Source organism: Oryx dammah, unplaced genomic scaffold (assembly GCF_014754425.2).
Source record: "Oryx dammah isolate SB20612 unplaced genomic scaffold, SCBI_Odam_1.1 HiC_scaffold_19, whole genome shotgun sequence".
Taxonomy (NCBI): domain Eukaryota; kingdom Metazoa; phylum Chordata; class Mammalia; order Artiodactyla; family Bovidae; genus Oryx; species Oryx dammah.
The window spans coordinates 85,451,021-85,465,625 of record NW_024070203.1 but is presented as its reverse complement, the minus strand read 5'-3'; the positions used below and the strand labels follow the sequence as shown (position 1 = coordinate 85,465,625).

At 37.8% G+C, this 14,605-nt stretch overlaps 1 protein-coding gene across 1 annotated transcript in view; it reads left to right on the top strand.

The window, feature by feature from the left end:
- OSGIN2 (oxidative stress induced growth inhibitor family member 2) overlaps positions 1-13,220 on the top strand; it is a 29,100-nt gene extending 15,880 nt beyond the window's left edge. The window contains exons 3-6 of the mRNA XM_040261117.1: positions 587-723; positions 1,287-1,478; positions 5,018-5,109; positions 10,793-13,220. Coding sequence (XP_040117051.1) covers positions 587-723; positions 1,287-1,478; positions 5,018-5,109; positions 10,793-11,825 — 1,454 coding nt within the window. The 3' untranslated portion in view covers positions 11,826-13,220. The remainder of the gene's footprint in view (positions 1-586; positions 724-1,286; positions 1,479-5,017; positions 5,110-10,792) is intronic.
- The last annotated feature ends 1,385 nt before the right edge of the window (positions 13,221-14,605 follow it).

The window sequence follows — 14,605 nt, the reverse complement described above, 5'->3', positions numbered from 1 at the left end:
AGTGAAGACTGTGTTTCAGAAAGTCATTTGCATGTAAAATGTGAAATGATTTGGAGTAGGTGACTCTTGAACAAGAAGAGATTTTTGTCTTCTGAGAGAGAGTATGTGAATGAGAATAGCTATAACAGCTGAATGGATAAAGGTGACAAAAGAGGTTTAGAACTATAATCTAATTAACTCAGGATTTTGCTAGTAAGTATAATACTTTGAGGAGGAATGAGTTTAAAGGAGAGGGCCCCAACATTGGAGGGAGTCATGAATTTGCTTTTGAACACGGTTATTAGTTGTTCAGTCAGGTGGAGTGAAAAAGTGACATATGGAAGTATGGGATGTATTTTGATAGTAAGAGGTCAGCCTAGGAGTCTGATTTTGAGGTTAGCAGCATAGCGAGTTGAAGTTTTGAGTAGGTGAGATTCCCTGAAGAAAACAGGAGAGAAAGTAAAAGTCTTCTCTTGCAAATACTTGGTTTTAAGAATTCAGGGAAGGAAGAATTGACGGAGGAGAAAAGTCATCTGTGAAAAGGAAAAGCCAAAGAATGTGAATGTTAAGATTAATGATACACCCCTCTCCACTTTTTTAAAAATAGGAAATGGACCCTCAGGAATCTGCCTTTCTTACATGCTGTCAGGCTACAGACCGTATTTATCATCAGAAGCAATCCATCCAAATACAATCTTACATAGTAAATTAGAGGAAGCAAGACATCTTTCCATTGTTGATCAGGTATTATTTTTTACGTGTCAGTCCTTTTCAGTTTTTTATAATGAGACAAGTTTAATTTTCTGGTACATGAGCATTGTATTTCTTAGCTGAAAACCTTTTCTTTTAAATAACACTCTCTAACATTTTAATTTTAGATTTGTAAATATATTTTGCTGAGTTAACTTCCATTTATTTTCCTGAATTAATTAGAGCAGAATTTCCCAAATTAGACCCTGATGGAGTTTTTAATAGGTGCTTTATGCTCAGATAAGTTTTAGAAATGCTGCTTTTTCTTATTAAAGTGTCAAGGTAGATATATTAAGGCATACTGCCATATTCAAGCCATCTTCAAATTTTATAGTAAAACGATCTGATTAGCTTTTTGAAGCCAACCATTTCCCATGTTTATTTGACCTGAGAATCTATTAAGATCTCTAAGGAACATCAGTGCTTTGTTGCACGCTGTCTGTAAAATGCTGGATTAGAGTAATGGTTTTCACTACTACGTTAGCTGGAGTTTGTTTGTTTTTTCCAAACTCTGCCTTTTTTCTTTATGTCTTTTTTTTTTTTTTTAACTTATTTAGGACTTACAATATTTGTCTGAGGGCCTTGAGGGCCGATCATCCAATCCAGTTGCAGTACTTTTTGACACACTTCTTCATCCAGATGCTGACTTTGGGTATGATTATCCATCTGTTCTGCATTGGAAATTAGAACAGCATCATTATATCCCTCACTTAGTTCTTGGTAAAGGTCCACCCGGTGGAGCTTGGCACGTGAGTATATCTTTCCTACCATTTTAGTGAATGTGAGTTATTTTGTATGATGTCTTGATAAGACTGTTTTGATTCTTAAACATTATGATATAATGTTATATATGATGATTATGACATCTTTATCTGAGAATTTTAATGTGTTCAGTTAAATCTGAGTTAATTGCTAGTAGAAATTAAGCCAAATTTGATTACTGATAGTGTCTTAGAATAAGTGTTTCTCTAAGAATTATATAGAGAATATTTCAAGAATGTTGGGCATAGTAAAAAAAAAATGTTTGCTTACTTACTGTAGAGTTTACAAAATCTCACACAGTATTTCATACTACTACCTATTATTTCCCTACATTTTCAAGAGCTTAAATGAAAAAATGTATTGTAAAAGAAAAAAATTGTATTTGTCTGCTTGGGCTGCTAAAACAAAAATACCATAGAGTGAGCGGCTTAAAAACACACTCACAGTTTGAAGGTTGGAAGATTCAGGATCACGGTGCCAGATGACTGAGTCTGTGGTGAGGGCTCCTCTTCCTGCTTGGGGAAAGCTGCTTTCTTGCATGTCCTCATGCGGCAGAGAGGGTAAACTCTTGTAAAGTCACTGATCCTGTTATGAGGGCATCAGCCCCATGACCTCATCTAGCCCTAATTACCTTCCAAAAGCCCCATCTCCGAAAACTATCACATCTGGGGTTAGGGTTCCAGCACATGAATTTGGGGGGATGATACAATTCAGTCCATAGCAGAAGTTAAACCACAAAACTGACCAACACAAAGAGCCAGCCTGTTTCATTAGCAGGCAGCAACTAATAATTACTTTTTACTCCTGTGTTCTCAGAAGTTAGTATAGTGTCTGGCATATGGTAAGTACTCATTTGTTGTACAAATAAATGTTTAATATTTGCTGTGTTATAAAATACAGACTTCATGGGAATTTTAACTTTTAATATCAAATCTTGAATATAAATTTCAGTTGGATGTTCCTGTATTAGTGCAATGTTATACGACTAAAGGTTTACATTTATCAAACAATTGTTTTAGAATATTTGTAGGTGAAATATATCACTAACTTTTTAAAATCTTAATTACCTTTATGGTAATGGATTGCAACTATCAAAATATCTGTGCCTTTTAGCTTACATGTTTATGTTTGCTTTGTTAATAAGTAGCATTCTTAACAAAACTGCATTTATTGAAACATCCATGATACAGTTTTTAAGTTTTAGGCTACCTTCTATAAATTCCCAAGTTTTTACTGTACTTGTTTTTTCCTTAGAAAAATGTGCTGCAGGCAGTAATTCATCTTTTCTTTTCTCCCACTTACATATCAGAAAGTTAAAGTATGGATAAGCCTTGATTACTAGAAACGTATTTGAATCAGTGGTAACGTGAAATATACCTGAAACTGGGTTCTAATCCTAGTATCAGGCCCAGCCTGCTTCAAAGGAGTGGCAGCCTTATGCATTGTCTTCCTGTGGTGATTTTGTACCATCATAAATAGTAAGACTATAAGCCATAGTGCTTATATTTATAAGAGCTCTATAAATGTTAGCCAATAGTAATAATAATGACTCCCATTCCCAATACTGGGCTGTATAGAAACAGGGAAAGAAGGATTCAGATTTGAGAAAAAAAAAAAACACAAAAGAGTGGGCTGAAAGAGATCATTGAGGTCATTAGGAGAGATGGTTTTGTGCTGGGGTCCAGCCGCGGTGGATCCAGGGAATTCGAAGCGGGGACAGAGTCGGCATCTAGGAAAGAACTGTTTAATTAGGAATATAAAGAGATTAGGAAAGAATAGTGTAGTAGGAAAATTAGCAGAGAAAAGATGCTGAATAACTTGGTTTACGCGGAAAACCAATAAAACTCCAAGACAAGGAGTTTGCATCACCTACGTAGGCCACAGGCGTCTTCCCGGTCTCCCGAAGGAGCGGAGACACAAAGTGCCTCCCCGTTCACATCTTAGAAGCCCAGCAAAATTAGTAGGTTAGGCGAGCCTCCACACTCCAGATGGAAATTCAGCCAGAAAAGGAGAACGAGAAAGAACGATACGAGGGAAACCAATCTTTCCAGGAACTGGTCTGTTTCTTTATTTTCCAGGTCCACTTTTATACTTTTAGTTGTACATAGGGATAAATGTAAGAAACAGAGTCACGCAGGGTCAGCTGCTCCGACCCTTATCTAAAGACAGTATTCTCAGCATATCTTTGTTCTTACAAGGGTCTTACGTTTGTTCACAGTATCTTCTGGTCTGGAGACCGATTAATATTTTATGGCCCCACCTTTCTTTCTATTGATAAAGGTTAATCGATCAGAAAACTTGTTTCCCCTTAAGATCTACTTAAAGTTACATTCTTACATAGCAAGGACACAATGATTTATAACAAAGAGGAGTACAGTGATCTATAACAAAGAGAAAATTCATTAACTCAAAGTCTAGTATTGCTAACATCAAAACTACTATATTTCTTTTTCTACATTGTAATTACATCGATTAACATACTCCCAGGTGCCTAAGGATATGGAGGCCTGGTGGCAATCATTAACTCAGCAATAAAACCCTTCACCAACATAATTTCTAACTAACTCACTAGTACTATACTAATAATTTTCTAACTTCTCAAAAGAATCTGTTTTTAGAAAGTTTAAAGCATCTCGTGCCTCTCACAGTTGGGAGGCTGTAAACAATCACATGTGGCCGGGTAATCCTGTCAGGCAGGTTAGAGAGCCATCAGAGGAGTTTTGGGACTGAAACACTCTTGTCACGCCCAGGAGATTTATTAACCGGAGTCCTAAGTTAGCTCCTTTTCAGAGAGAGGTGGTGGGGGATAGCCCCCTGTAATGTCAGAAGTGTAGGTGAAAGCCTAATGCAGTAAGGTAGGCAGACTCTGGTTTGGGGGGTAGATGTTCGAGAATCTCCAAGGGGACCCCTGAGGCTTGATCTCGCCTTTGCGTAATGTCAAGCCTCCTTCCTCATGACCTTTGCCACGGGCAGGGTTCCTCACGCTGGCTCCCGGTAGTTTTGGCCTTTGGGCTTTTCTTGCTTTGTGCTGAGCAAAATAGAAATTGTAGGGCAAGCGCGAAGGGGCTCACTTCCTTAAAGGCAGCTTTAGCTTCAGCAGTGAGTCTGTTCTTAATCAGATGGAACCACTTGCTTATTTCCCTGGTTTCTTAAAGTGTTAGGAATTAACTTTTTACCTTTTGTTTAAAGTGTGAAAATAACTGATTTGCTCCTCTGACACTATATTCTGCATCTAATTATGTTTTATAGGCCAAAGCTATCACCATTGTGTAGGCATCAGGTAATGTTGTAAATCTGATTTATAAATGTATAACTGTATGAAAGGAGTATAGACACTACCAAATGTTGAAAGTATTTGAAGGTTAATTGGAATAAATTTCAAGAGGTAATTTACAGACCATTTAGGACTTCTTTGAGCTCTCCTTATCCAGACTTAGAGTAAATGAGATGGGTTTGGTTAAAAAAAAAAAAAAACCATGTTACTGATAAAATGTGTTTTTTGCTTATACATTTTTTATTCAAATAGAATATGGAAGGCTCAATGTTGACAATCAGCTTTGGAAATTGGATGGAGCTACCTGGACTTAAATTTAAGGATTGGGTATCTAGCAAACGAAGGTAAAGATCAAGCTATTAAGATTTTGATATACAGTGGGAAAGAGTCTGTCAGCAAATTTCAAAATAGTTGTAACCCTGTCTTAGGTGAATAATATTGATGTTTGTATCTTTCAAATAAAACCTCCTCATCATAGTGGTTATGAGCTAGTTCTATTTAGAGATTTTATAACACGAAGTACACAGAGGTATGGGTTTGTCTACAGATTGTTACCACAATTTTATCTCACACTACTGTTAAACCACTCTTTGTTTAGTTATTTTCTTGTCCACCTACATATCCTTTACTTGTTTACTTATTTTTAAGAATGGATTTGTATAACTTATTTTATAAGTGAATATGTATATCTTCATGTATACATAGCTCATGTATACTTTCCTAAAGTATGCATATACTTATTTTTATAAATGGATCACTTCATCTAGTGCATATCTCAGATACCTAAAGTATTTGACTTTTCCGAGTAAGAAGAGAATATATAATGAATAATTTAAAAAGGTCAAAGACTTACACAGTCTGAAGGAAAACCAGAGTATACATAATGAATAATTTAGAATGATGGAGTAAAATAGATCCTATGATGTGATCATCTACTTGGCTATAGAAGTAAATATTTAATAAGAATAGTAAAGTATGAGAATAGAAATTACAAAAATCTCAACTTGAAAGAATACAAGTTTATTTTGTATTTATTTGGGAGAAAGAATTCAAAGTTGAAAGAAAGAAATTACGAAAAGCCTTATCATTTTTAAGTCATTTTCATTCCTACAGATAGGAATCACCAATACAGAGAATCTACTCTGACCGCTCAGAGAAACAATAAATTAAAACAGGAAGTTACCCAAAACCTCTGAAATAGGGCTGTAATGTTCAAATGCTTGACTTCCTGCTAGATAAAAACCATGTTAATCTACAGTAGTTTTCCTTAATTTGAGAAGATTTAAGGAGAGTAAATTTAGACCAGCATGGGTAATTGAAATTAAACCTTTCAGATATAACTTTGGCATTTTTTTTAAACCGAAGTTTTATTGTATAAGTTTGAAATGTAAAATAGCAAAATCAGGCAAATTGTATAAATTCTTGATTTTCATAAAAAAGTGAAATTGCTCAACATATTTTCCCCTTATGATGCAGGTAAACAAGGAAAAGGTTTTTATGATTTATGTACCAGAAGTGTTCATCCTTTTAAGTTGAGCATGTTGTGTTTAAGTAACATATGAAAATGACTCTTGTGATAAATATTAGCTTTAGTTCCTGCTCTTACATAGTGTTGAGAAGAGTCTTAGAATTCTCAAGATTGATTGCAGAGTTTGAATTCTGATTCTATAGCTTCTAATGTTGTGACACTGGTCAAATAACTTAAAACAGCTATCATTTCATTAGCTATCAATTTCTTAGTTTGCAAAATTGAGGTAATAATTATTATTTAGGATTTCTGTAAAAATTGAGTTAATACATTCTAAATCTTAATTACTATAGTTATTACATTTCACTTATTCCAGTTATAAGTTACACTGAATTGTGTGAAATGAATTAGTGGGTTTTGTTTTGTTTTTTTTGGCCCCACCACATGGCTTGTGGGATCTTAGTTTTCCAACCAGGGATTGAACCCAAGCTCTTGGCAGTGGAAGTGCGGAATCCTAACCACTGGAGTACCAGGGAATTCCCTCATTTGGTGTTTTCTCTGCTCAGTTCAGTTCAGTTCAGTCGCTCAGTTGCATCCGACTCTTCGCGACCCCATGAATCGCAGCACACCAGGCCTCCGTGTTCATCACCATCTCCCGGAGTTCACTCAGACTTACGTCCATCGAGTCCGTGATGCCATCCAGCCATCTCATCCTCGGTCGTCCCCTTCTCCTTCTGTCCCCAATCCCTCCCAGCATCAGAGTCTTTTTCCAATGAGTCAACTCTTCTCATGAGGTGGCCAGAGTACTGGAGTTTCAGCTTTAGCATCATTCCTTCCAAAGAAATCCCAGGGTTGATCTCCTTCAGAATGGACTGGTTGGATCTCCTTGCAGTCCAAGGGACCCTCTAGAGTCTTCTCCAACACCACAGTTCAAAAGCATCAATTCTTCGGCGCTCAGCCTTCTTCACAGTCCAACTCTCACATCCATACCTGACCACAGGAAAAACCATAGCCTTGACTAGATGGACCTTAGTCGGCAAAGTAATGTCTCTGCTTTTGAATATGCTGTCTAGGTTGGTCATAACTTTTCTTCCAAGGAGTAAGCGTCTTTTAATTTCATGGCTGCAATCACCATCTGCAGTGATTTTGGAGCCCAAAAAAATAAAGTCTGACACTGTTTCCACTGTTTCCCCATCTATTTCCCATGAAGTGATGGGACTGGATGCCATGATCTTCGTTTTCTGAATGTTGAGCTTTAAGCCAACTTTTTCGCTCTCCTCTTTAATTTTCATCAAGAGGCTTTTTAGCTCCTCTTCACTTTCTGCCATAAGGGTGGTGTCATCTGCATATCTGAGGTTATTGATATTTCTCCTGGCAATCTTGATTCCAGCTTGTGTTTCTTCCAGCCCAGTGTTTCTCATGATGTACTCTGCATATGGGGCACTGTTTAAGGATACTAATGCCCATTGCTTTACAGTTCAAGTGGAAAATAAGAGATATATTAATGTGCTTTTTAAAATAAAGAACAGATTATATTTATAGATCTCTTTATGAGTAGGAAGGATGTCAAAGAATTTCAGTGAAAGTGAAAGTAGAGTCGCGCAGTCATGTCCTACTCTTTGTGACCCCATGGACTATAGCCCACCAGGCTCCTCCATCCACGGAATTTTCTAGGCAAGAGTACTGGAATGGGGATTGCCATTTCCTTCTCCAGGGGATCTTCCTGACCCAGGGCTCAAACCGGGTCTCCCACGTTGTGGGCAGATGCTTTACTGTCTGAGCCACCACGGAATCCCAGAATTACAGTAGAGCTATTACAAACCCTAAAGGATGATGCCGTCAAGGTGTAGCATTCAATATGTCAGCAAATCTCAAAGACCCAGCCGTGACCACAGGCTGGAAAAGGTCAATCCTCATCACAGTTCCCAAGAAGGGTAGTACTATGCACTCATCTCTCATGCTAGTAAGTTCACTTCAGTCGCTCAGTCATGTCCGACTCTTTGTGACCCCATAGATTGCAGCATGCCAGGCCTCCCTGTCCATCACCAACTCCCAGAGTTCACTCAAACTCATGTCCATTCAACCATCTCATCCTCTGTCATCCCCTTCTCCCCCTGCCCTCAGTCTTTCCCAGCATCAGGATCTTTTCAAATGAGTCAGCTCTTCACATCAGGTGGCCAAAGTATTGGAGTTTCAGCTTCAAGATCAGTCCTTCCAATGAATATTCAGGACTGATTTCCTTTAGGATGGACTGGTTGGATCTCCTTGCAGTCCAAGGGGCTCTCAAGAGTCTTCTCTAACACCACAGTTCAAAAGCATCAATTCTTTGGTGCTCAGCTTTCTTTACAGTCCAGCTCTCACATCCATACATGACTACTGGAAAAACCATAGCCTTGACTTGACTTACTTGCTAGTAAGGTCACACTTAAAATCTTGTATGCTGAGCTTCACCATTATGTGAACCAAAAACATCCAGATGTCCAAGCTGGGTTTAGAAAAAGAAGAACCAGAGATCGAATTGCCAACATTCACTGGATCATTAAAAAAAAGCGAGGAAATTGCAGAAAAACATCTACCTCTGTTTCATCCACTACCCTAAAGAATTTGACTGTGTGGATCATAACAAGCTGTGGAAAGCTCTTAAAGAGATGGGAATACCTGACTATCTTACCTGCCTCCTGAGAAACCTGTATGGGGTCAAGAAGAAACAGAATCCTGCATCAAACAACTGATTGGTTCAACACTGAGCACTGAGCACATCATGAGAGATGTCGGGCTGGATGGGTCACAAGCGGGAATCAAGGGAGAAACATCAGCAACCTCGGATATGCAGATGATGGCACTGTAAAGGCAGAAAGTGAAGAGAAACTAAACAGCCTGTTGATGAGGGTGAAGGAGGAGTGAAGAAGCTGGCTTAAAACTAAATATTATGAAAACCAAGATCATGGCATCCAGCCCCATCACTTCAGAAGGGTAAAAGGTGGAAGTAGTGACAGATTTCCTCTTCTTGGGCTCTAAAATCACTGCGGATGGTGACTGCAGCCATGAAATCAGAAGACAATTGCTTCTTGGCAGGAAAGCTATAACAAACCTAGATGATGGGTTGAAAACCAGAGACATTACTCTGCCAACAACGGTCCGTATAGTCATGACTCTGGTCTTCCCAGTGGTCACGTGTGGTTGTGAGAGCTAGACTGTAAAGAAAGGCAGAATGCCAAAGAATTGATGCTTTCAAATTGTGGTGCTGGAGAAGACTTCCTGAGTGTCTCTAGGACAGCATGGAGACATGGAGATCAAACCAGTCAATCTTAAGGGAAATCAACCCTGAATACTCGTTGGAAGGACTGATGGTGAAGCTGAAGCTCCAGTATTGTGGTCATCTGATGCAAACAGACAAATCTTTGGAAAAGTCCCTGATGCTGGGAAAGATTGAGGGCAGAAGGAGAAGAGGGCGTCAGAGGATGAGATGGCTTGATGGCATCACCGATGCAATGGACATGAACTTGGGCAAACTCAGGGAGATGGTGAGGGACAGGGAGGCCTGGCGTGCTGCAGTCCATGGTGCCTCAAAGAATTGGACACTGGGTGAATGAATAGAAAATGAGTGGGAAAATAGAGAGAAATGTAATCTACTTAAATGTAGGATGATTTTGTTCAGCTAAAGACAGATCTGTATTAGTTTTGGTTATGAAAATGAAAAGCAACTTATTAAAAATTGTGTCTAGATATTATCTTTAAGAAGTATATATATTACAGTCAGACCTGTAATATCTCAGTAGTTATAACCTAATTGAGTCTGCAGTTTTATAGAATACGGACTGATAGTATAACTGTAGGCTGAATTATTTAGATTACAGTTGTGAGATAGAGTAAAACAGTCTAATTTTCAGTTAGCCACAGTTTAATCCATTTATTTAGTAGAAGTTTATTGACAAAGACAGCTAATCTGAACAGATACTTAGACAGACATTGGGGAAACAAAGATGCTTTAATGCAGTTTCTACCCTCATGGGACTTACTCCATTGATAAAAATAATTTATTAGCATTTTAAACATTTATTTTTGCTGGCACTGGGTTGTCTTTGCTGCACGCAGGCGTTCTAGTGCCGTGAGCAAGGGGGCTGCTCTGAGTTGCAGTGCGTCAGCTGCTCGTTGCGGTGGCTTCTCTTGCTGTGGAGCACAGGCTTCAGCAGTTGTGACATGTGGGATCAGTGGCTGTGGTTCATGGGCTCTAGAGTGTGGTCTCAGCAGTTGTGGCACACGGTCTCAGTTGCTCCATGGCATGTGGAATCTTCCTGGACCAGGGATCAAATCCACGTCCCCTGCATCAGCAGGCAGATTCCTATCCACCGGACCACCAGGGACAGCCCCTAGTTTATTAACGTTTTTAAAGAAAAGGAAAGGCTTGCTTTCTTTTTGAAGTGTTAGGGTAAGAGTTAGTTTTAGCTTAGACAATCCAGAGGAATGAAAAGATATAATAGTTGACTAGATGGAGAAGTAGTAATCATGGAAACTAAAAGTATTATCCTCAAAGAATGTTTTTCCTTTTCTCTTCATAGGAACCTAAAAGGGGATCGAGTTATGCCAGAGGAAATAGCTCGCTACTATAAACACTATGTCAAAGTCATGGGTCTTCAGAAGAATTTCAGAGAGAATACTTACATTACCTCTGTATCAAGACTCTACAGAGATCAAGTTGATAATGATGGTCAAGGCCGAAATATCTCAACACAGCATTTACAGATAGAGAAGTCAAAATTTGCCAAGAGAAACTGGGAAATCAGGGGTTATCAGCGAGTAGGAGATGGCTCTCATATTCCCTTCTGTCTCTTTGCTGAAAATGTAGCTCTGGCAACTGGAACATTAGACTCTCCTGGCCGTCTGGAAATCGAAGGGGAAGATTTTCCTTTTGTGTTTCATTCAATGCCTGAATTTGGAGCTGCTGTAAGCAAAGGAAAGTTGCGTGGCACAGTGGACCCCGTGTTAATTGTAGGCTCTGGGCTTAGCGCAGCTGATGCAGTCCTGTGTGCTTACAACAATAATGTCCCTGTGATTCATGTGTTTCGCAGACGAGTAACTGATCCAGACTTGATTTTCAAGCAGCTTCCCAAAAAGCTTTACCCAGAATACCATAAAGTCTATCATATGATGTGTACTCAGTCATATTCTTCAGACTCAAACCTTTTATCTGATTATACTAGTTTTCCTGAGCACCATGTGCTTGCCTTTAAGTCGGACATGAAATGCATTCTTCAGAGTATCTCTGGACTGAAGAAAATATTTAAGCTCTCTGCAGCAGTAGTGTTGATAGGTTCTCATCCCAATCTGTCTTTTCTGAAGGAGCAAGGGTGTTATCTGGGCCATAACTCAAGCCTGCCAATCACATGTAAGGGTAATCCTGTGGAAATAGACGCGTATACCTATGAGTGTGTTAAAGAAGCCAACCTTTTTGCATTGGGTCCATTGGTTGGAGACAATTTTGTTCGATTTTTAAAGGGAGGGGCACTGGGTGTTACACGCTGTTTAGCTATAAGACAGAAGAAAAAAAAGCATTTATTTGTTGAAAGAGGAGGAGGAGATGGCATAGTGTAGAGCAGGTTTACAAGTAATTTATATGGACACTTTACCATTAAAGAATTTTAATAGAGATTTTACAGTGTACTGGCTTGAATTTTCTGAACTTGAATTAACTAGGAGAGCCTCAAGCGATAGTAACTATTTTTTAAAGTTAACTAGAATTTTTGTCCTGATTACATTGTAATGTATCAAAGGTGTCAATTGTCAGACAAATAATAGAAGCACTGCCAATCTGATATACTTTAAGTTCTCACTTAACGGAAACATTCTTTTCTTCTAAGACTTACTTTTTTGTGATCACTGTTGATTATTTATGGTTGATTCCAAAATATAACAGCATTGAATCTATAAAACCGCAGTCATTAGATGGCCAGAGCTCTCCCTCACTTTATATCTCGAGTTACTGTGCTGGTCAAAGGACGGATCAGAGACAGCACCAGCTCCATTTGTGGCTTGTTAGAAAGGGAGTCTCTCAGGCCACATAGCAGACTTATTGAATCAGAAACGGCATCTTAATGAGATCCTCAAATATGTGTGCTTATTAAAGTGTGATACACACTGGTCTAACAGAAAATGGGATATAAATGTATATATGCTGAGGGTGGGTGGAAATAGAGGGCATAATCAACTCAGGTTTTATTTATTTTGAAATTATCAATTGTATAAGTCTAATTTATTGACAAATATGATGGGATTTAAATTGTTTTATTGTTGAAACCTTGACAGGCAATTCATATTCCCAGCTTCTAATAAACCATTTAATAATGTTGGCATATATTCAGGAACTTGCCAAGGTAGTTTCTGGAGCTATATTCTCTAGTTAACTAGCATAACCCTTAAACGAATTTGCAGTTCAATAAATTTTGAATGCAACTACTTATTTCTGTGTGAACACTGAGTTAATTTCTGTCACTGAAACTTAAAATGTTTGGCTGTAAGTACTTTCAATATTGCAGTACTTTTTGAGTATTACCAGAATTATTTTTATCAGAATTATTAAAGTTTAAAATATAGAAGGTTAAAATCTGCCTTTCCTGTTCTCAAGATGGTTACTTTGAAATTCTTTGTTGGAGATGACATAGCATTTAATCCTGTGGTTATTTATTGAAGTATGTGTCCTGTCTTGGTTTATACCTAGGTGTGCTTAACGTCTGTATTTTCATACAAGTCTCCAGACATTTTGTGTTAGACAAAGAAGTGTTACAAAGTTCTCTGTGGCAAATTGAATTTCCCGGTCTTTCTCTCTCTCTTTTTTCTTTTTGGTTAAATTTATTTCATCTGGAATGTGTTTATTGAAAGTCTGTTTCTGTTTTTTTGGTATAATGGACTAGAAGTCAGTATTTATCTGTCCATGTGCTTATAGATTTATTATTATTAAGAATTTATTAAAATTATTAATTCACCTTAAAATATTGTTTGGAATAGACATCTACAACTAGTTTTGGATGAATTCTTATTCTCTGATAATGTCATGTCTCATTAGCTTGATTTTGGAACTGATGTACCAGCTTTTATCATAACTTTTTCAAATTAATTTCACACCTATTGATATGGTATGACATCCTTTGGTACACTTGATTGAGCACTTTCTTGTTTGTGATTTTGAGCTCTGAAGGAGTTGATGGGATGCTTTTCTTGATGTTGCTTCTAAATTGAAAATGAGTTTGTTATGAAGATGGTTTCTTGTTGTTAAGTTGCCAAGTTGTACCAACTCTTTTGTGACCACATGGGCTGTAGCCTGCTAGACTCCTCTGGCAGGAGGAGTCCCTTTTACCCATTCAATAGCATTTTTACAATGAGAACATTCACCAAAAAAAAAAAAAAAAAAAAAAAAAGACTTCAGGGAAAATAAAACTTCAGCAGGGCCCTAATAAACCTGGTTGATAATTCCGTTTTTAGTAACCTCCCATTTCTAAGTTCTCCCTCAGACCTAGCTGCCCTGTGTTGTGAGCAACATCAAAGTGTTTTCTCTGTTGTAATATACTCTTGATCAATTTCTGTCCTATTATTTTAAATCTGTGATTATCCATCAGTACCAACTACTTATTCAGGGAGGGAGGAAAGCACTAAATATTTTGACTAGTCATACTGTGATAAGGGCATCTCCTTCATCCCTCAAAAGTGTAGCTCTTGAAAGAATCATTGAAAAGCAGAATCTCTTTGGAGTTTTGGAAATAATACAATAAAAATAAGATTTAGTCGTAGCTCTCTGTTTTAAGCAGTCTGAGTATGTGAACTTCTCACAACTTTACTTTGGTAAAAGTTAAATAAAGGCCAGACATTCAGTTGAGACCCTAAACTGGCCAAGTCTTGGAAATACAGTTACTATAAATCTGCATTACCCTAAAATCAGTCCTCAAAAAGATCACAATAAATGTGCCAGTAAGTTAAGTAACTGCTGCCACAGAACCTGACACTCTTCAAAGACAACAAAATCCAGGTCCTCAGCGGCATTACAGCATCTGCAGTGTACAACGTGCAATAAAAATTAGGTGTGAAGACAAGACATGATCATGAGCAGAGGGAAAAAACAAGTCAGCAAAATAGATCCAGAGTTGACACAGATATTGCAAATAGCAGAAACTTTAAAAGCTACTACATAGATTTCAAAATATTAAAGAATATTTAATTCTTAAGTGAGTGAGTCTGAGAATAACAAAAACCTCATATATTCTACAGCTTAAAAATACATTCTGAAATGAAAGATTTACCACATGGGCATAAAAATACACAAACCACTAGGAATAAAGATCAGTGAACTTGACAGTTTAATTGGAACTGTTCAAACTGAATAT